A 20,393-nucleotide genomic window follows, 5' to 3' on the forward strand; every position below is an offset into this window, starting at 1 on the left:
ATTACCAGAGCTACCCCACCTCCTTTCCCTTCTTGTCTATCTTTCTGAATTGTCAGATACCCCTGTATGTTTAATTCCCAGTCTTGGCCACCCTGCAACCACGTTTCTGTAATGGCCACCAAATCATACCCATTTGGAATGATTTGTGCCGTCAACTCATTTACTTTATTTCGAATGCTGCGTGCGTTTAGGTAGTGTTTTAATACGAGTTTTTAAACCATGATTTTTAGTTTTCACCCCTCCTGCAGCTCCTTTACATTCATACATATTGTCCCTTCCTATCACCTTGTAGTTTACACTTACCCCAGTGCTACTCTGCTCTGTTGCCTCCTGCCTTTTGCATTCTTTCTTGGGATCCTGTTCATCTGAGTTCTCACCCATTCTAACTAGCTCAGAGCCCTCTCCTGTGTTCCGAATACTCCTTGCATTGAGGCACCGAGCTTTCATGCTTGCCTTTTTATTACACTTTGACCCTTTAGAATTTTGCTGTACAGTGGCCCTTTTTGTTTTTTGCCTTGGGTTTCTCTGCCCTCCACTTTTACTCATCTCCTTTCTGTCTTTTGCTTTTGTCTCCTTTTTGTTTCCCTCTGTCTCCCTGCATTGGTTCCCATCCCCCTGCCATATTAGTTTAACTCCTCCCCAACAGCACTAGCAAACACTCCCCCGAGGACATTGGTTCCGGTCCTGCCTTGGTGCAGACCGTCCGGTTTGTATGGGGTCCCACCTCCCCCAAGCATTTTCCCCACTATAGATGTTAAACTAACCGGCCTATAGTTACCTGCCTTTTGTCTGCACCCTTTTTTAAACAGAGGCATTACATTAGCTGCTTTCCAATCCGCTGGTACCTCCCCAGAGTCCAGAGAATTTTGGTAGATTATAACGAATGCATCTGCTATAACTTCCGCTATCTCTTTTAATACCCTGGGATGCATTTCATCCGGACCAGGGGACTTGTCTACCTTGAATCCCATTAGCCTGTCCAACACTACCCCCTTAGTGATCGTGATTATCTCAAGGTCCTCCCTTCCCACATTCCCGTGACCAGCAATTATTGGCATGGTTTTTGTGACTTCCACTGTGAAAATCGAAGCAAAATAATTGTTTAAGGTCTCAGCCATTTCCACGTTTCCCATTATTAAATCCCCCTTCTCATCTTCTAAGGGACCAACATTTACTTTAGTCACTCTTTTCCGTTTTATATATCGGTAATATCCCCACATCCTTTAATTCCTCTGGAGTCCAAAAATCAATTGCTCTCAGAGACTCAGCATCCATAGCACTTTGGGGCAGAGAATTCCAAAGATTCACAACCCGCTGAGTGAAGAAATTCCTCCTCATCTCTGTCTTCAATGGCCGACCCCTTATCCTGAGACTGTGCCCCCCAACCCCCAGTTCTAGACTCTCCAGCCAGGGGGGAAACAACCTCCCTGCATCTACCCTGTTAATCCCCCTCAGAATCTTGTGTTTCAAAGAGATCACCCCTCATTCTTCTAAACTCCAGAGAGTATAGGCCCAATCTATTTAATCTCTCCTCATAGGCCAACCCACTCATCCCAGGGATCAAGCTAGTAAACCTTCTTTGATCCGCCTCTAAGGCAAGTATATCCTTCCTTAAATAAAGGATTGGGAGCAAAACTTGCATCTGATCACCTTCAAAGTGCACCAATGTTCCTCTGCTGCAAGCGTCGTTAAACTGATGTCATTAAAAATCTAATTTTTCTTTAATTAAATATTCACTTCAATTGTTCCTTAACATACATAAAAATATTGTTCCTAAAACTATAGCTAGTCCTCCTCCTATTGCCAATCCAGTGACGATTACTCGAACGGCCAGGTTAGTACTCTTAAAGAGATTCTTTACTTTTTCTGAGAATGATTTGGCCTTCTTCTTCTTCACTGGATTTCCTTCTAGGATATCGACCTCCTCCTTCTGCTCCGGTGACAGGACTTTGTAATAGTTCAGTTGCACCAAGTCCTCGGGAATCACTTTGACCGCAATAAGCACTCGCTTGACAACTTGCATTGTTTTGGAGTTCTGCACTTGGCACATGTAAGTCCCTGCATTCTTCTCTTCAATATCCTTTAATGGTGGTGGGGGGGGGGGGGGAAGAGAATACAAGAACATAAGACTTAGGAGCAGGAGTAGGCCATTTGGCCCTTCGAGCCCACTCCGCCATTCAGTGGCTGATCTTCTACCTTAACTCCACCTTCCTGCACTATCCCCATATCCCTTAATTCCTTTGTTCCCAAAATTCTATCTATCTCAGCCTTGAATATACTCAACGATTCAGCATCCACAGTTCTCTGGGGTACAGAATTCCAAAGATTCGCCACCCGCCGAGTGAAGAAATCTTTCCCGCTCTCAGTCCTAAATGGCTGAGCCCCTTATTCGGGGACTGTGACCCCGTGTTCTAGATTCCCCAGCTGGGGGGAAAAATTTACTTAGCATTAACCGTGTCAAGTCCCTTAAGAATTTGATATGTTTCAATGAGATCATCTATCATTCTTCTAAACTCTAGGAATATAGACCTAGTCTACTCAATCTAATGGACGGCTATGTGGTCAATATTAGACATAATAAAGAACAATCCAATTACAGACACATCATTTAAAAACATTACTGTAAAGCATTCAGGAAAAAACGGAGGGGCCATCTGCTGAATAAGAGAGAAAGAAAAAGAGTCACATAGTATGGCCATTTTCTACCAAATATAAAAACATATAGAAAGCAGCATACTCTAGCATAGTGGTTATGTTACTGGGCTAGTAATCCAGAGGCCTGGAATAATGATCCAGAGACATGAGTTCAAATCCCACCACGGAAGCTGGGGAACTTAAATTCAATTAATTAAATAAATCGGAATTTAAAAGTTAGTATCAGTAATGGTGACCATGAAACTACCGGATTGTCGGAAAAACCCATCTGGTTCACTCATGTCCTTTAAGGAAGGAAATCTGCTGCCCTTACCTAGTCTGGACTATATGTGACTCCAGACCCACAGCAATGTGGTTGACTCTTAAGTGGCCTTAGCGAGCCGCTCAGTTGTATCTAAAGGGCAATTAGGGTTGGGGAATAAATGCTGACGTTGCTAATGACGCCCACATCCCGTGAATGAATTTTTAAAAATGGGGAGGTGGAGGAATCATGGCAGGAACTCTGGGATTTGCTTTACTGGTCATAAATATGTAGCTAAAGGACGTACTACATTAATTACTCCACATCATGAGCACAGAAGTTGGCGGGGATGGGAGAAAATCTTTAAAAAAATAGATTTTTGTTCTCTGGGTTACATTTGAGAAACATTTAGGTTGCCACTCAGTAATATGCAGTCGAGTCCTTGTGGTCAAATAAATCTCGCACTGGTTTTAAATGGCAGTTAAGAATTAGTGACCTTAGCTGCTCCATTGAGAGATAATCAGTCCTCATTATTGCAAACTCACTGGACCATAATATTACTTCTTCTCACCAATGGTGCATTTTATTGAGGTTTCTGTTCCTCCAACACACGTTTCAGCCCGTCTTTCACAATAGGCCTGCAATGTTTTTGCCACACATTGGTGTGACTGCACAATGGAAAAATTTTGGGAGATTATTTGTGAATAAACACAGCAATCTCCTCCTTCCCCCTTCAGCATCCTCTTTACTCAGCTGGGCACAGTCAGGCCCTGAGAGTTGCCGACAGGGGTCTCCTGTGCAACAGCCATCTTCCATAAAACCAGATCCACAATTAACCCAGTCATACCATAGATAAAGCGGAGTGACTGCTGCCAACGACCTGAAGCTGTGAGGGTTTAGGTATGAATGTATAATATAGTCATATCGCATGTCTGAATCTATGGAGCTCTGGGTTGGTTTAATAATGTATAATAATAGCGTGGGTTGGTTTAAGTATTAATGTATGATATTTTGCACGGGTGGAAAGAAGACTTGCATTTATATAGCGCCTTTCACGACCACCGAACGTCTCAAAGCACTTTACAGCCAATTAAGTATTTTTGGAGTGTAATCACGGTTGTAATGTGGGAAACGCAGCAGCCAATTTGCGCCCAGCAAACTCCCACAAACAACAATTTGATCATGATCAGATAATCTGTTTTTGTTATGTTCATTGAGGGATAAATATTGGACAGAACACCAGGGATAACTCCACTGCTCTACTTCGAAATAGTGCCATGGGATCTTTTACGTCCACCTGAGAGGGCAGACGGGACCTCGATTTAATGTCTCACCCGAAAGACAGCCCCTCCGACAGGTTGTGTTGACTGGAGTAAGAACTTGGATTTATCGCGCGCCTGTCACATCCTCAGCCAATGAATCGCTTTTGAAATGTTGTTTTGTCGACGAGTTGTAGCCAATGTACGCAAGGTCCCACAAACAGCAATGAGATAAATGACCAGTTTAATCGTTTTTTTTCCCCAGGAGATGTTGACCGAGGGACAAACATTGGTCATGCCATCAGGAGAACTTCTCTGCTCTTCTTGAATAGTGCCATGGGATCGTTTACACCTACCTGAACAGGCAGACAGAGATCTCAGTTTAACATCTCATCCAAAACACAGTGCCTCCAACAATACAGCGCTCGTCCGTACTGCACTGCAGTCTCAGCCTCGAGCACATCCAGAACATTTACCACAACAGTGGTCCTAATCTACTCTGCTGCAGAATACCGCTCTGCCTCATGGTCCTGCAGCTCCCACACAAAGCTCATGGACATGCAGCTAAGCGTCACTCGGAAGACGGTGTTAGGGACGCTCAAGTCCACTCCAACTGAGTGGTTCCCGGTGCTGTCCCACATCACCCCGCCCGCCATTCGCCGCGAAACCACCGTGCTCCGTGAGATGGAAAAATTCATGAGCAACATCGGCCTTCCCATTCACGATACTTGAAAAACCCACCACAAAAGCTCTTAAAATCTGTTGCGGTGAGGCACCTCATTTCTTCACTCAGCATCTCAAGAGACCATCGAATGGAGAGCCAAAGTAGACATCCCATTGTAAGCATTTCCCGTCATTCGGAACAACAACTGGACAATACCTCTTCTTTTTTCGCTCTTGTAGCTATAAAATGTAGTTTCCTGTACTATTCTAATTGACTTAAGTTTTTGCAATGAATAGCAGACACTGACGATGCTCCCAAGCTACACATTATATTTTCCTCATTTGGCATAGAACGTGGTAAACCTAAGCCCAACATCCTGTCCTCGTCAAAGTCCAAAGTCTATTTGTGTGGATCAATGTAGCGAAATTGGGCTGTTTGAAATAAGTTCTACAGATTCCCTATAAGGAGCTTTGAATGGAATTGACACGACTAACAATCTTAATGGTAATTTAAAATGTGTAATGTACAATTTTCAAGGCTATAATCTAATCCAGGAATTGTGCAATGGACATAAAAACAATATACTTTCCCTAAGGTTAGTTCTTTATGCTGAGGTAATTGAAATCCTGAAATTAGTTTAAAATCTTAATAGCCCTTTTTTTTCCATCATCTAGCCTGCTCTGTTATTTGGTCCATGTTCAGACGAGTCTCATCTCCTTCCTGGCTTGATGCCAAGCCTCTTCATTCCATCTGTGAATGTTCCAACTCAATTATAACATTAGAAGAGAGAATGGAGATCGAGGAGCCTTTTTTTTTTTTAACATTGAGAACTCTAATGTGGATATCGAGAACTCTCTCGAAATCAGGATGTAAGAGGTTGGTCAAGTCCACTAGCCTGTAAGTTGTGGGAGGTTAAATGGGATGAGAGGGTTGTCCTCTGAGGAGAGATTGAGCCTATACTCTGGAGTTTTGAAGAATGAGAGGTGATCTCATTGAGATATATAAGATTCTGAGGGGGATTGACAGGGTAGATGTTGAGAGGTTGTTTCCCCTGGATGGAGAGTCTAAAACTAGGGGGGCATTAGTCCCAGGATAAGGGGTTGATCAAAATCCCTCATACTTTTGAGTGCCTCTGTTAGATCTCCCCTTAACCTTCTCGGCTCTAAGGGGAATAATCCCAGCTTCTCTGAGCTGAGGATGAATCTTTGGGAATTCTCTACCCCAAAGGATGCTGAATTGCTGAGTATATTCAAGGCTGAGATAAATTGATTTTTGGACTCTAGGGGAATCAAGATGGGGATTGGGCGGGAAAGTGTTGAGGTCAAAGATCAGCCAATATCTTTATTGAATGGCGGAGCAGGCTCGAGGGGCCGGATGGCCTACTCCTGCTCCTTATTCTTATGTTCTTTTCAAGGATGACAAGATATTTCAAGTTTGAGGTCCCAGTAAAGAATCATCAGGTTTAATCCTGATTTAACATAAGAACATAAGAAATAGGAACAGGAGTAGGCCATACGCCCCTCGAGCCTGCTCCGCCATTTAATAAGATCATGGACTCAGCTCCATTTCCCCGCCTGCTCCCCATAATCCCTTATCATTTAAGAAACTATTCTATTTCTGTCTTAAATTTATTCAATGTCCCAGCCTCCACTGCTCTCCAAGGCAGCAAATTCCACAGATTTACAACTCTCAGAAGAAATTTCTCCTCATCTCAGTTTTAAATGGGCGGCCCCTTATTCTTAGATCGTGCCCTCTCGTTCTAGTCTCCCCTATCAGTGGAAACATCCTCTCTGTATCCACCTTGTCAAGCCCCCTCATAATTTTATTCTGAAGATGCAGAGAGGAGTCTAACACTGTAGGGAAAGCTTTTTTGTGCTGGATAAGGTGCAAATATTTTGGCATGGTTATAAGATAAATAAGCCATAAATCCATATGTTAACTATTACTTTCATGCTCACGAATCATTAGTGACCAAAGTTATGACATCACTGAACATGTGAAAATAAACAATTACTGAAACCATAGTGATAGAATGTTCTGACATCATCGGTTATACTCGATCATTAAAGTAGAAATGGGAACACTGCCATCACATTAGAGATGGAGGTGAATAATTATCTGGATGGAACGTGAGTACGAGGTGTAGCTCGCTCTTTCTTTCATACGGTTGTAGCAAAGCAAATCAAACGTCAATATCCAAGTTGGATATCCTAGCCAAAGCTTCCGGTGTAGCAGTGTGGATATCTTGTAGGCTGCCTGCGAATTTCCTGAGGGCTGTGCTCAATGAAGGGCTCCAGAGTCAGATTAGGAGCTCCACAGTCGCATAATGGGGATGTTTTAATCTTCAACCTATGGAGAAGGTGGCAGCATCTACCATGACCGGTTCTGTGGTAGTTGATGGTTGTCGACCACTTCTCTCGACACCGCCACAGTCTCTAAATTGTCAGACTGCTTGTCCGAGATCCTGTACCGAATGAGCAGAAATTTTCCCCAATTAAATATTGGGAAGACCGATGCCATTGTCTTTGGTCCCCAGCACAAACTGCGTTCCCTAGCCACCGACTCTATCCCTCACCCTAGCATCTGAGGCTAAACTAGACTGTTGACAACCTAGGCGCCATATTTGACCCCAAAATGAGCTTCTGGCCACATATCCATGGCGTAACTAAAACCGCCTATTTCCACCTCCGTAACATTGCTCGTCTCCGCCCCGCCTCAGCTCTTCTGCTGCTGAAACCCTCATCCGTGCCTTTGTTACCTCTAGACTTGATTAGTCCAATGCACTCGCTGCTGGCCTCTCACATTATTCACTATGTAAACTTGTGGTCATTCAAAACTTGGCAGCCCGTGTCCTAACTCGCACCAAGTCCCGCTCACCCATCACCCCTGTGTGCTCGCTGACCTACTCTGGCTCCCTGTTAAGCAATGCCTCAATTTCAAATTTCTCATCCTTGTTTACAAATCCCTCCATGGCCTTGCCCCTCTCCATCTCTGAAATCTCTTTCAGCCTCACAACCCTACGAGATGTCTGCGCTCCTCAAATTCTGCCCTCTTGAACATCCCTGATTATAATCGCTCAACCATCGGTGGCCGTGCCTTCAGCTACCGGGGCCCCAAGCTCGGGAACTCACTCCCTAAACCTCTCCACCTCACTTTCTTCCTTTAAGACGTTTCTAAAGCCGGCCTCTAATCAAGCTTTTGGTCATCTGCTGTAATTTCTTCTGTTGTGGCTTGGTGTCAAATTTATCTATTTTGCCTTATAACACTCGTGTGAAGTACCTTGGGATGTTTTACTATGTTAAAGGTGCTATATAAATACAAGTTGTTGTTGTTGTCCACTATTTGCGAGGAAGGTTTGATCCTTCAGGTTATACTGTGGGGTCCTCTATAAGGAATCCATTCTGTATGTCGCAGTTCTTCCAAGCATTTTGCCATCGGTCATCAAGGCTGAGGTGTAGCCTATAACTACTCACAACAATCCCTATGGGCCATAACTGGTTTCTGATAGAAGGTAACAGAATATTCTGACAGTTTTCTAAATTGCATCAGTTCTTGCAAGCTTCAGAGGTCTAATCCTAACTTAAAATGCTCCTCGTACTGTAGCCCACATTGTTGTGCGGTCATAAGAACATAAGAAATAGGAGCAGGAGTAGGCCCTATGGCCCCTCGAGCCTGCTCCGCCATTCAATGAGATCATGGCTGATCATTAACCTCAACTCCACTTTCCCGTTCGATCTCCATCCTTTGATTCCTCTAGACTCCAAGACCTGGCAATCTTGGATATATCAATAAGCACATCAGGTTTATATGCCAATCTTGCAGGAACTAAATATCTGAAGGGAAACAGTTACACGTCTATGGGGAAAAAAAAGACTAGAATTAATTGGATAGCTCTACCAAAGAGTCGGCATAGGCACGATGGGCCGAATGGCCTCTTTCTGCACTGTAACTTTCTCTGATTCTAACCAACCATTCCTGCTGCTCGATTATCTCAATTTAGTCATAATGAGCATGTTTTATGATAACGGTAGGACCTAACCACCACTCCTTGCATTCGAAAATGTCAGGTATGATCAGCTGGGTCCATCAGGCCTGCCTCACACTCATGATGCCTACAGCCTCAGGACTAGACATTTGCTGCCCCTGAGGCCATGTAATTTCCTGGCCGGGGGAGGGGGGGGAAAACAACCTAGGGCCAATAATAGAAAGTTCCTCTCCAGTCCCCTCAAGCAAACAAAACCAGTTCATTGATCCCAGCCATCTTTCCGCCCTACTTTTTCCAACCTTCAGCACCTCTGCTGTTTGAGCACTCCAGGATGTTACTCTCAGACCAGGTACATATTTGAGACCATCAGCAGTCAGGGGCCATTAGAGGAAGCAGCGTGCGGTGGCACACCACAACAGGGTGCAGCGCGTGTCGCTGCAGGAGGGCGACAGCTAACTGCAGTGCGGGCAGGTACAGCAGGAGTGGCGAGGTCGGGGTGAAGGAGCGGCGAGAGATTGCAGAGGGATGTGATTGGGGCCAAGGAGAGGCGAGAGTTCGGGGCCCAGAAGAGGCGAGGGCCCAGGTGCAGCACGGGCCAGCCCACACCGAGATATGTGTGCGCACTCGGTCCGTACAGCAGAGCTGGTCTCCAGTCACCTTGGTTAATCTTTGCCACTGGACCAAGACCTAGCTCTGTCAAGCCCGTGTGGTGACTGGGGTACAACAGCCACCACATGTTAAAAAAATTCATGCACAGGCATCTTCCACCCTTCAACATGTAGTTCGGGACCTGGAATATTAGGTCCTTCATTGAAACACCTGTGAACTCATCCCTTTTTGGTGTGGAAACAAGTCGTCCTGTTTTCGAGGGACTGCCTATGATGATGATGGTATATTTGAGAACAAAGTTGAAGGAACTTTACTCTACATTTAACAACGTTATACTGGATCCCATAGTGCTCGACAAAAGAGGAACAGGGTTCCATTCCCCATCACTGACTTACATTGTGGAAAGAAACTTGTATCATAAAAAAAAATCACTTTCATAAAAGATCTGAGTGATTCAAAAGGGTAGTTATTCAGATTGGAGGAACGTAGAAAGCATGGTCCACAAGGATCAGGACTGAGGCCACCGTCATTCATAACTTACATTAAAGATTTGGATATAGGAACAAGTAACTCACGAGCATAATTTGTAGATGACACCAAACTGGGGGGTACAGCTAACACTGAGGAAGAATGCAACATAATACAGGAATACATGAGAAAACTTGCAGACTGGGCAGTTATGTGACAAATGAACTTTAACAGATAAATGTGAGGTGATGCACTTTGGTAGGAAAAGCAGAAACATCACTTACACCTTAGAAAATAAGAAACTAAATGGGGTAGAAGAGCAAAGAGATCTAGGGATACAGGTGAACAAATCATTAAAAGCAGCATCACAGGTCAGGAAAGCAATTAAATCTGTTTTTGTTACATTGAGTGAGGGATAAATATTGGCCAGGATACCAGGGATAACTCCTGCTCTTTTTCGAAATAGTGCCATGGGATCTTTTACGTCCACCTGAGAGGGGCAGACAGGGCCTTGGTTTAACGTCTCATCCAGAAGACGGCACCTTGGCACTGCACTGGAGTGTCAGCCTAGATTTTGTGCTCAAGTCCCTAGAGTGGGACTTGAACACAACCTTCTGACTCAGAGGGCGAGTGTGCTGCCCACTGAGCCACAGCCGACACTGCAAGTTATTGTTGTTAGAAGATAAGTCTTTGAACTCTACTGCCTTTGGTTAAAATGAGTTGCAAAGAGTCTGCATCACCACCAGGACTCTTAATGCATGGATTATGCAGCCACCTATAACCATCGAGAATATAAGCTTTCTAAAAGGAACAGGACCAATTTCAGGATAATAGCTTTAATCAAGGAGATGACGACAAGAGAATGGATTATAGCTCCTCCGTGACACTGAGCTAGGCTGGCCAGCAAGGTGTTAGGTTGAATTCATATTCTATGTTGAGTCAGCCAAGCTCAGGCTGAGCAGTAATGAGGGCACTCCAAGTTAGTTTATGTGCCTCAAAGCAGCTCACCCCAGGAGAGGGGAAAAATCTGTGCTAAGTGCCATCAATTCCTCCTGCAACTGTGGATAGCGACAGTAAAATAGCCCAATAGCACATCGCTGGCCAAACTCTAATACGTGGTGAAATTGGAGGGGGCAGTTGGTCAAATCTGAGTCACCGTTATCAGGAATTGGACAAGCATGGAATAAAAGGTTATAAGGGAAAATGGGAAGAGACATGGGAACTTTAGTTTTGTGGGGGGGGGGGGGGCAAGGAAAAAAGAGAAATGATGAGGGAATGGTGAGTTAATAAACACTAGCTACTGGAGTCAGAATCAACCATCAATGCTTGTTCCACGTTGTGACCTAGGTTTGCTACCTGTTGCAAGTTCTTAAACCAAACTTTGAAGTCAACATTGAAAGATTGGAAATTCTCTCAAAGAGCCCAGAGGATGTTACAACGAATGGCAAAATCTGCACATTTCAAATCTGCAGCAGTCAAACAAAGCGCACACCATCACAAGATGCCGGGGGTTCGAGAGCTGCTTAACCACCTGGCCTGTAATGTTACACCAAGTTGGTGCTGGTACAAAGCACACACAATGTCACGGGGGGGGGGGGGGGGGGGGGGGAATGGTCTTTTTTGTTTCCCGCTCATACAATAGAAAATCTTTCATCATTTTCTTTTTGAGAAGGCCAAGAGGAGATTTGATAGAGGTGCTGAAAATTACGAAGGGTTGAGATAAGAGTAAATAAAGAGGAACTGTCTCCATTGGCTGAAGGATCGATAACCAGAAGGCACAGATTTAAGGTGATTGCAAAAGAACCAGAGGCAACATGAAGAAAAACTTCTTTATGCAACAAGTGGCTAGTATTTGGAAAGCACTGCCTGTGTGGTGGATATATTCAATCATCATCATAGGCAGTCCTTCGAAATTGAGGAAGACTTGCTTCCACTCTCAAAGTGAGTTCTCAGGTGACTGTACAGTCCAATACAGGAATTACAGTCTCTGTCACAGGTGAGGCAGACAGTGGTTGAGGGAAAGGGTGGGTGGGACAGGTTTGCCGCACGCTCCTTCCGCTGCCTGCGTTGAGTTTTCTGCATGCTTTCAGCGATGAGACTCGAGGTGCTCAGTGTCCTCCTGGATGCACTTCCTTCACTTCGGACAATCTTTGGCCAGGGATTCCCAGGTGTCGGTGGGGATGTTGCACTTTATCAAGGAGGCTTTGAGGGTGTCCTTGAAACATTTCCTCTGCCCACCTTGGCCTCGCTTGCTGTGTAGGAGTTCCGAGAAGAGCGCTTGCTTTGGGAGTCGTGTGTCAGGCATGCAAACAATGCGGCCCGCCCAAGGGAGCTGGTCGAGTGTGGTCAGTGCTCCGATGCTGGGGATGTTGGCCTGATCGAGGACGCTAAAGCTGGTGCATCTGTCCTCCCAGGGGATTTGCAGGATCTTGCGGAAACATCATTGGTGGTTTTTCTCCAGCGATTTGAGGTGTCTACTGTACACGGTGCACGTCTGAGGGCATTTAGGAGGGCATATATTCAATTGTAGCCTTCGAAAGGGAATTGGATAAATGCTTGGAAGGATGAAAAATTGCAGGGATATGGGGTAACTGGATTGCTCAGAAAGATCTGGCACAGGCTCGATGGGCCAAATGGCCTCCTTCTGTGCTGGACTATTCTATGATTCTACAAATTTCTGAATGGCGAGCTAACCAATTTGTCCACACGCCGAGAGCAAGCTGAAGCCAAGCGTCGACAGTGGAAGGAGCACGCGGCAACCCTGGCACCCCACCCACCCGTTCCTTCAACCACCGTCTGCCCCACCTGTGACAGAGACTGTAGGTCCTGCAATGGACTCTTCAGTCACCTGAAAACTCATTTCCAGTATGGAAACAAGTCATCCTCGACTCTGAGGGACTGCCTATGAGGTCTTTATTAAATATGGTTTGAAAATAAAACGATTAATAAAGAAAATTGATACTCACGTTTATAATTATCATCCACGGTGTTTTCGTCTCCCTCAATGGAAGCATTTTGAAGAGATATTTATCTGTGGTCACAATTCCTCTCGCAATCTTCCACACAAAGATGAACTCGGATGACCCTAGAGTTTTGATGGTCTCGTCCAAGCAGCTAATGCTCAAAGTGGCTCCCACGGTGGTGGTTTTGTCGATCAGACCACAGTCCTGGTTGACCAGACACAAGTTGTTCTTCACCACGCATTTAGTCTTCTTCCCTTCTTTGTTCATGTTGCAGTAAAACTCGGACCTCCAGCCCAGCCCACAGGTCTTGCTGCAGGGGTTCGCGCTTACCAGCAGGAGTCCTGTAATTGTGACAGTCTCCAAATCAGCTTGCGAAGTGCTAAACTCATTTTGGCAGACAGCCAGATGAATCAGGAAAGTAAAAGAGACGAGGCCAAGGCAGATAACAGGATAAGGGAGCTGCATTTCTTTAGGGGAGGAGAAGGGGAGGTTCAAGGCTGCAGATCACCCAATTTTAACAGGTCTTTATTACATCAACCATCAGCACAATGGAGCATTGGGAACCATTTGGGGCTGAGATTACACCATGACAACATTGGCAAGACTCCAAATAATGGGCCAGAGTTTGCTCCCCAATTAACGGTGTGGCTAATGCGGGCGGGGTCTCCGTTATTTATGCACAAATGGTACAGCAACTTCAGGTGAGAGGCAGGTGCACGGTTAAACATGGATATCTAAGTCCTCCTCATTGCGCCACTCCGCTGTTAGCTTTGCGAAAATGGCATCTCGCTGTCTACCTCACCATTGAAATACATTGAATGGCGAGAAGATGCTGTATGTGCACAGTAGATACGAACTAAACTCACCTTGTCCATTTCAGTCTAATTAACTTTTTAACGACATGTTAAGTGCAAATTACTGCCAAACAACCTCTCTGCCGCTGAAAATTAACTATTACAATTGTGGAGTCTCATTCCTTCAAGGTTTTAATTTTTCTTAAACTTTTACTTTGTCTCTTTTCTCTCAATCGAATCTTTCTTTCCCGCTCCGTATCTCTTTCTCTACCCTTTTTGACATTGAATTCGCCTACTCTCTAATTTACACTTCCTTCTCAGTCCTTGCGTTGTTAATTTCACAATCCTTTGAGATGATTGGTTAAGGAGATACCCAGTTCCTTTCCCTGTTCACTCGAGTCCAAGATTCCCGGATTCCCTCGCTGGGACATTATCAGCTCGCACTTTCAGCAACTTGCCATGCAAAAAAATTAAAAAACCTAAAGGTGCAAGAGCAAGTCTAACTAACAGCAGACACCATTATAGTCACTCCTACAGCAAAAGTTGACCCAATGAATATCCTGATGAAAACACCAAGATAAGTAGTTAAATAAGAGTTGAGTATGTGATTCCTGGTACAGGAAAAAGCAATATACATAAGTGTTGTGTATGCCATAACTCAAAAGACAGAATACTGTAAACTCCAAACAGGTACAAATCTGGCTCTACTTTATTAGGGCCCAAAGTGATCACATTACAAGATGGCTGGCCTTTTATACCTGGGCCGCACAGCCCAATGGCCTCTGACAGTGGCGCCACCTGGTGGCTAGTAAACCAATGCATGATAATAAGGCAGCAACTTTCCTAACAGTGTCACATGACAAGACCCTGATTCTGCTGCCCGCAACCTAACTCACACACCAAGTCCCACCCGGTCCAACAACGCCTCTTTTAAAATTCTTATCTTTTCAAATCCCTCCATCGCCTCCTCGCCCCATCTCATTTCCAAGATATCTGCGTTCCTCCAATCCTGGCCTCTTGCGCACCCCCGATTTTAATCACTCCACCGTTGGCGGCCGTGCCTTCAGCTGCCTGGGCCCTAAGCGCTGGAATTCCCTCCCTAAACTCTCCACGTCTCTCTGTCTCTCTCTCTCCTTAAGACACTCCTTAAAACCTACCCCTTTACCAGTCCTAATATCACAAGTGGCTTGGTGTCAAATTTTGTTTGATAACGCTCCTGTGAAGTACCTTGGGACAGTTTTACTTCAGTAAAGGTGCTATATAAATACAAGCTGTTGTAAATCTTGAGAAATTGTTCTAGAGACAAAGGGACTGGTATCTTTAATATGGGAGAGCTGAGACAGCACTGTACATTTTGAATGGGCAAACAAATAAATGTTGAAATAACTGAAATATACTTGCTGTATAACACACCTGGTTGGTGCGATTGTTGCTTGCTAGGGAAGGGGAGTTGAGGCAACCATAAGTGATCTAGTCAGTCTTCACTTGAAAGTATTTCTATTGAGCTGCTGGCTATGGCACATATTGACCAGGCCTAAATGCATACTTAATTTCTGTGGAAGGAAAATAAAACAATAATGCAGGAAGCTTTAGGTTTACCTGGAAATTACAATACAAGGGTACCTGGCCCCTACAGTCAGTTTAAAATAAAACTAAAAAGAGCTTTAAGAGATGGGGTTTATGAGATTTTAAGGGGTTCTTCACCAGAAAAACCACATCTATCTTAGATTAGAATACGGTGTAATCTCCATAATGGAGTATCTTCCCTTCCCATTCTTTCCCTGCACTCCCCCAACTCCATAGATAGTGGAAATTGATGGATCATTAAAAGGTCCCAAAATGTTTGTCTGGCACGTACAGCACAGCAACGCCGTGGTAACAGGAACGAAGGCCAGTACAATACAAGTAAGGCACTGAATTCCAACAAAAAATGATTTGAAATGTTCTGAAGCCGAGGGGTTGCTGATCAGCTGCGCAATGAGGCAATGTTCCCCCAGCGAAAATTCTAATCATTCACAGGAAGTGCCGCTGAGTGTATAGATTACAATGAATGATCACCGGGGTTTCAAAGCGTTGAAGAGTGTTTTGACATTCACAGTTTGCTGAAGGTCAAAGCACTCGGCTTCTTGGGCAAGAACAAACGAGCTGTTAGAACGGGGAAAGGGTCCAGCATACCCGGTTATGACTGTTCGTAACCCCACCGTCCCAATTTACTGCCGATAGATGTTTTTTTTTAAAAAAGCACAAAATATACTTAAAACCAGATTAATGTTTATTTACAGGAATAATAAAAAAAAAAGTTGTATACAGTTGCTCAAACTATCTTTGCATTTGCGCTCTGTACAATGGTGTTGGTTACCAAATACCACATCACCTGAATACACTGGAGTCATCAGCACGTTTTCTTGAAAATAAATTTGCCTGCGTTAGTGATTCGTCCAATTCGAATGCACTTGGAGGATTGAGCGGGTATTGTTCTATCAACATTAAAAAAGGATAATTACATAAACAGCCCAACCCAAATAGAAGTGGCGGTTCAACGACAACAGCTATTCACAGGACCAGCGTCTGTTGGCTCCAACGCAGAAGGAAATTCGGGCTGCCGCACCAGTAGCACCAGACTACTGCACGCCAGGAGAAGGAAAATAAACTGTCCAGCCATGAAGCGATGGCATCACAGGACAGAACTGGAACTACAGCTGCCCCTTCTCTGAAGAAGTCATCAAAAGGCTCATAACAGAGCACAACTCACATCTGAAAATACCCACTGCCTCGGATTTTGGTACCATCAGTTTTATACAAGAGCTGTTACACTTTATTCTCTCTTCCCACACCAAGACCTACTTGTTTAACTTCCTCTTGGAACAAACAGAAACCCTCGGGTTTGTAGGAGATAATTCAGGAGGGACCAATTTAAAAAAGAATTGCAAATAAGCAACTGGATCGCCACACTGCAAATGACGAGATACCCTTCAACGTGCCTACTGCAATGTAGAAAGAACAGCTATCCCGGACTGTTCTGCTTCAATGTTCTAGCCCCTGCCTCTAGATCTCCCCATTAAAGCAGGAGGAAAACAGGTTTGCAGAAACAGGGATAGTGTCGAATAATAGATGAATGAAGAGAAACAGAGAGTGGTGAGAATGTGGAACTTGCAACCACAAGGAAGTTGAGGTGACTAGCACAGATTCATTCACGTGGAAGCTAGATAAACATGCGAGAGAGAAAGGACTAGGTTATGTTGATGGGATTAGATGAGGGAGGGTGGGAGGAGGGTCATGTGGAGCATAAACGCTGGCACGGACCTGTTGGGCCGAATGGCAGGTTCTTGTGCTGTAGACTCTATGCAACTAATTCTATTTAGAATGAAAGGGCATGTGTTTAATAGCAACTGTGTCATTTTTTTTTTTAATTAAAAAATAAATGATTGCGAAGGTTGACGTTATTTGCTCCCTGCCGGTGATACTTAACGGAATTTGAACAGAAATGAATTCCTCACCACTGCAATAAGACGCGGAGAAGCTAAGGACTGAAATTTTGAAGCAGCATCACAGAAGTGGAATCACAGAACCACTGTTTATTCCGTGGGTGCCTCGATGTGGAGAAGAGAAGATTGTAACTTTTAGAATCATGTTGTAAATCCTATGCAAGTCATACTTTACGGTTTTTGGGGGCCGCGGGGAACCTGTAGGTGCAACGTATGGGCCACTGGATGCAGTAAATTGCATTTTCAACTTTTTACATTGAGCGGAGCCGCTAGAGCCAAGAGTTTTTAAACCACGATCAGTATTACTAAAATTAAAGACCGGAGCAAGGTGACACGAAGGTGTGCCAGGGAAAAAAACAAGAATATTGCAAAAACAATCCAGCGACTTGAACAGCAATCATCTCTCTGCTTGCCCAGGAACTTTGGAGTTTTTCATATGGTGGGCCCTCCCTTTGTGTGCATGGGGTTAGACCTCGAGTTTCTGTGCTAGGCGATGTGTGGATTGTTGGTGTATGGGGAGGCTCACAGTTTGTGTGCGTGGGGACCTCCTACTTAATGTGTATGTAAGAGGTCAAGGTTAGGATAGTGTGTGCGCGGGGAGCTTTGGACTGTGTGTATATGGGAGGGGGAAGTGGATGCATCTCACATTGTGTGTGCAAACACATGCAATCCACTCATTAGCCTGCATCTGACCACACCGTCTGAATTTGTATAGAGCCGCGGGACTTTGCAACAGTAACAATGTTCCTCATTCTTCCATTTGCGATGGGGAACAAGTGAGAATCAGTGCAAGAATCTATTAAAGAGAATCAATTATGAAGAAGGGCAAGAAACTTTTTTTTTGGGACATTAAATAAAAACTAAATTGCAGTTTCACTATCAAGCTTTCTCTCCTCTCCCCCGTTTCTTGAGTCTGTACTTTGGGTGTGTTTTCTTGTTCTCTATCCAATGAACAATGGAATTATAGGGAAATGGAACACATTTCCATTTGGAGACCCAGGCCCTGAAGTTGCTCAGGCCACAACCCGGATGGTGTCCTCCAGCACTGACCCTCCCAAAGGTTGCAAGGGCAGTCAGTAGGCGGGTCCCTCGTTAGCATGGGTGCATCTCTGGCACTCGCCTACCCATGCCATCGCAATCTGTGGCCTTATTCCCTCATTGCAGGGGACGAACATAGGCCCCCTTCCACCCACCCTAGAGATATCCAGAACTCTCCTTCCAGAGTTACACCAGCGAAAACCCAGGTCCCCGGAGGGGGAGCTCAGCAAGGGAAGGGGGCGGAGTTGCGACAGTCCGCTGGTTAGGTGCAGCCGGCCCACGTTGGCACAGATTGGGAGGTCTGGGAAGATGGCAGCAGTTTCTGCTGCAAGCAGTGGAGGACATTGCACAGTTGCCGAGCGGGTGTGTTAGTTGTGGAGAGCGGGCGGCGGAAGAGAACACAACTCCACTTCAGTTCAATGAAGGCATCAATCGCAGTCCAAACCAGTATTACCAGCCCAGTTCATGCACAAAGGAGAAAATAATAAAATCTACATTTGTCACTGTCAGCTGGAAGATCAACTAACCAACAATACAAAAGATATTTATCCAATTAGAATATAAACACCCAGGCATGGAGGGATTACCACCAATAGGTTTTTTTTTATAAAGTGAATGGCGGAGTAGGAAGAGTTTCAGCCTCGGGAACCGGACTGCGTGGGTCTTTACAGTGCACCTGACCAGTCAATCTTGCGATGCAGATAACCTTCCAGGAACCAAAGACATACCCATCAATAACTATTTCAAATGCAAAATTGCAGGAGGGTAAAAGAAACCAAAAAAAAAAAGTACGTGTTGTGCACCTTGTGCGTGTTTCAGCCGCGAGTGCCTTCCGTTATGGTTCCATACGAAAAGCATCGGCGCTTCACGACTTGTGAAGACAGAAATTATACTTCAGCTTGGCGTTCCCAGTGAATTGCCCAAGATCTTCGGTTGACTGATTTTTCAATGCCCATAGTTCTTGAGGCGGGATGAAGGGAACACGCGTCCCTGGTTCACGAAGGTCCCTTTGAGCTTCGGTCTGCAAACTGACCAAGACCCACACTCTGTCTCGGGGCTGCACCATACGACTAAAGTACAAAGGCAGCGCAACAATTGCAGAGATGAAGAATCATCTTCACCCATGTTCACAGCAGGTCTGAAATTACACCTCCTCCTAAAAATCCAGATAACAGAGAGAGATTAAAATTGAGGCATCTAATGGAAGCGGACGACAAAAACGTAGCCGTGTTCCCAAAATGAGTACATTATTCTAATCCCAGTCCCAAAGGGGACAACACAAAAATAACTTGCTCATTTACCAATATTGGTCTTAATGTGGCAGTGATTTTAAAATAGGGGTTTGCGGGATCATGGTTAGTAGAGGGTTATATGGGAGCAGAACTACATGGAGGGAGAGTAAGAGGTGAGGGAGCAAGTGAATGGTTCAGACACAACTCTCACGAGTGCCATCTGAAACTACAACAACAAACGGGGAGGGGGGGGGGGGTCTGGAAACTGGGAGAGTTGCAACATGAAGCTGGTGGTGGATTCTGAATAATGTTTGAAGGACTCTCAATGGTTTGTCAGATCTCAAGAACTCATTTCCATGGCTCTTCAGTCAAACACAACTCAGCTCTTTGAAAGTCAGATGGCATTTTCCAATAAAACATGTGAACCGGTCATGGATTTGCCATCAGAGATTCCAACTCAGCTTTCATCATCACGAGGGACTGAACTTACTCTAAGTTGCAGAAGCCAAGGAGCTTTTGATCTCTGGATGCTAATCCATATCATTAAAAGTCTTGTATCTGTTTGACCGGTTCTTTGATCCAGTCGGGCAAAAAATAACTATCACACGATGTCCCTTCCACCAACCAATCAGCACACTGAGTACCACTCAGAAGGATCAACTGTTTTTGCCATGGGTTTCCCCAGAGACTAGCATTGCCCATCACCAAAACTTTCCATTGTTCACACCCTCTTGTCGAATCAGCATACAGGCATTATCTAACACGCCAAGAGTGGTGACAGTGCTTTCTAATCACTGGATCGGCCATTTTAACATTCTTGTAGATTAACAGTAGAAGTTAAACGCCAATTTACTGGAGGGTATCAGGTTGCAACTCACATTGCATGACAAAATAATTGCAGATGAGGATGGCCGTTCAGCCCTTCTTAATTTATCAATCCAAACAACATTATAAAGTCCTTCCAGTGTAGCATGCATTCTTTTGCCTTCACTGTTCTATC

General features: G+C 44.7%; 2 protein-coding genes across 3 annotated transcripts in view; both read right to left on the minus strand.

Annotated features, from left to right (window-relative positions):
* Positions 1-1,738: 1,738 nt before the first annotated feature.
* On the minus strand, positions 1,739-17,875 carry tmem81 (transmembrane protein 81). The gene is made up of 5 exons (XM_070859188.1): positions 17,817-17,875; positions 15,697-15,783; positions 15,052-15,074; positions 12,848-13,185; positions 1,739-2,080 (listed from the first exon to the last, which is right to left on the minus strand). The coding sequence occupies exons 1-5, from the start codon at positions 17,873-17,875 to the stop codon at positions 1,739-1,741; spliced, it is 849 nt and encodes a 282-aa protein (XP_070715289.1).
* Positions 14,347-20,393, minus strand: part of rbbp5 (retinoblastoma binding protein 5) — a 51,315-nt gene continuing 45,268 nt past the window's right edge. For both annotated transcript variants that reach the window (XM_070859234.1, XM_070859233.1), the window contains exon 15: positions 14,347-19,317. In XM_070859234.1, coding sequence (XP_070715335.1) covers positions 19,289-19,317 — 29 coding nt within the window. In that variant the 3' untranslated portion in view covers positions 14,347-19,288. The remainder of the gene's footprint in view (positions 19,318-20,393) is intronic.

This window comes from Pristiophorus japonicus, chromosome 17 (assembly GCF_044704955.1).
Source record: "Pristiophorus japonicus isolate sPriJap1 chromosome 17, sPriJap1.hap1, whole genome shotgun sequence".
NCBI lineage: Eukaryota > Metazoa > Chordata > Chondrichthyes > Pristiophoridae > Pristiophorus > Pristiophorus japonicus.

Excerpts from the sequence above, each read along its gene's own strand:
- tmem81 (XM_070859188.1), bottom strand. The coding sequence starts at position 17,875 with ATGAGGAACATTGTTACTGTTGCAAAGTCCCGCGGCTCTATACAAATT. Across the intron at positions 15,784-17,816 it reads ATACAAATTCAGACGGTGTG|CTCGTTTGTTCTTGCCCAAG; the intron begins GTCAGATGCAGG and ends CCGTTCTAACAG. Across the intron at positions 15,075-15,696 it reads TTCAACGCTTTGAAACCCCG|CAAGCAACAATCGCACCAAC; the intron begins GTGATCATTCAT and ends CCCCTTCCCTAG.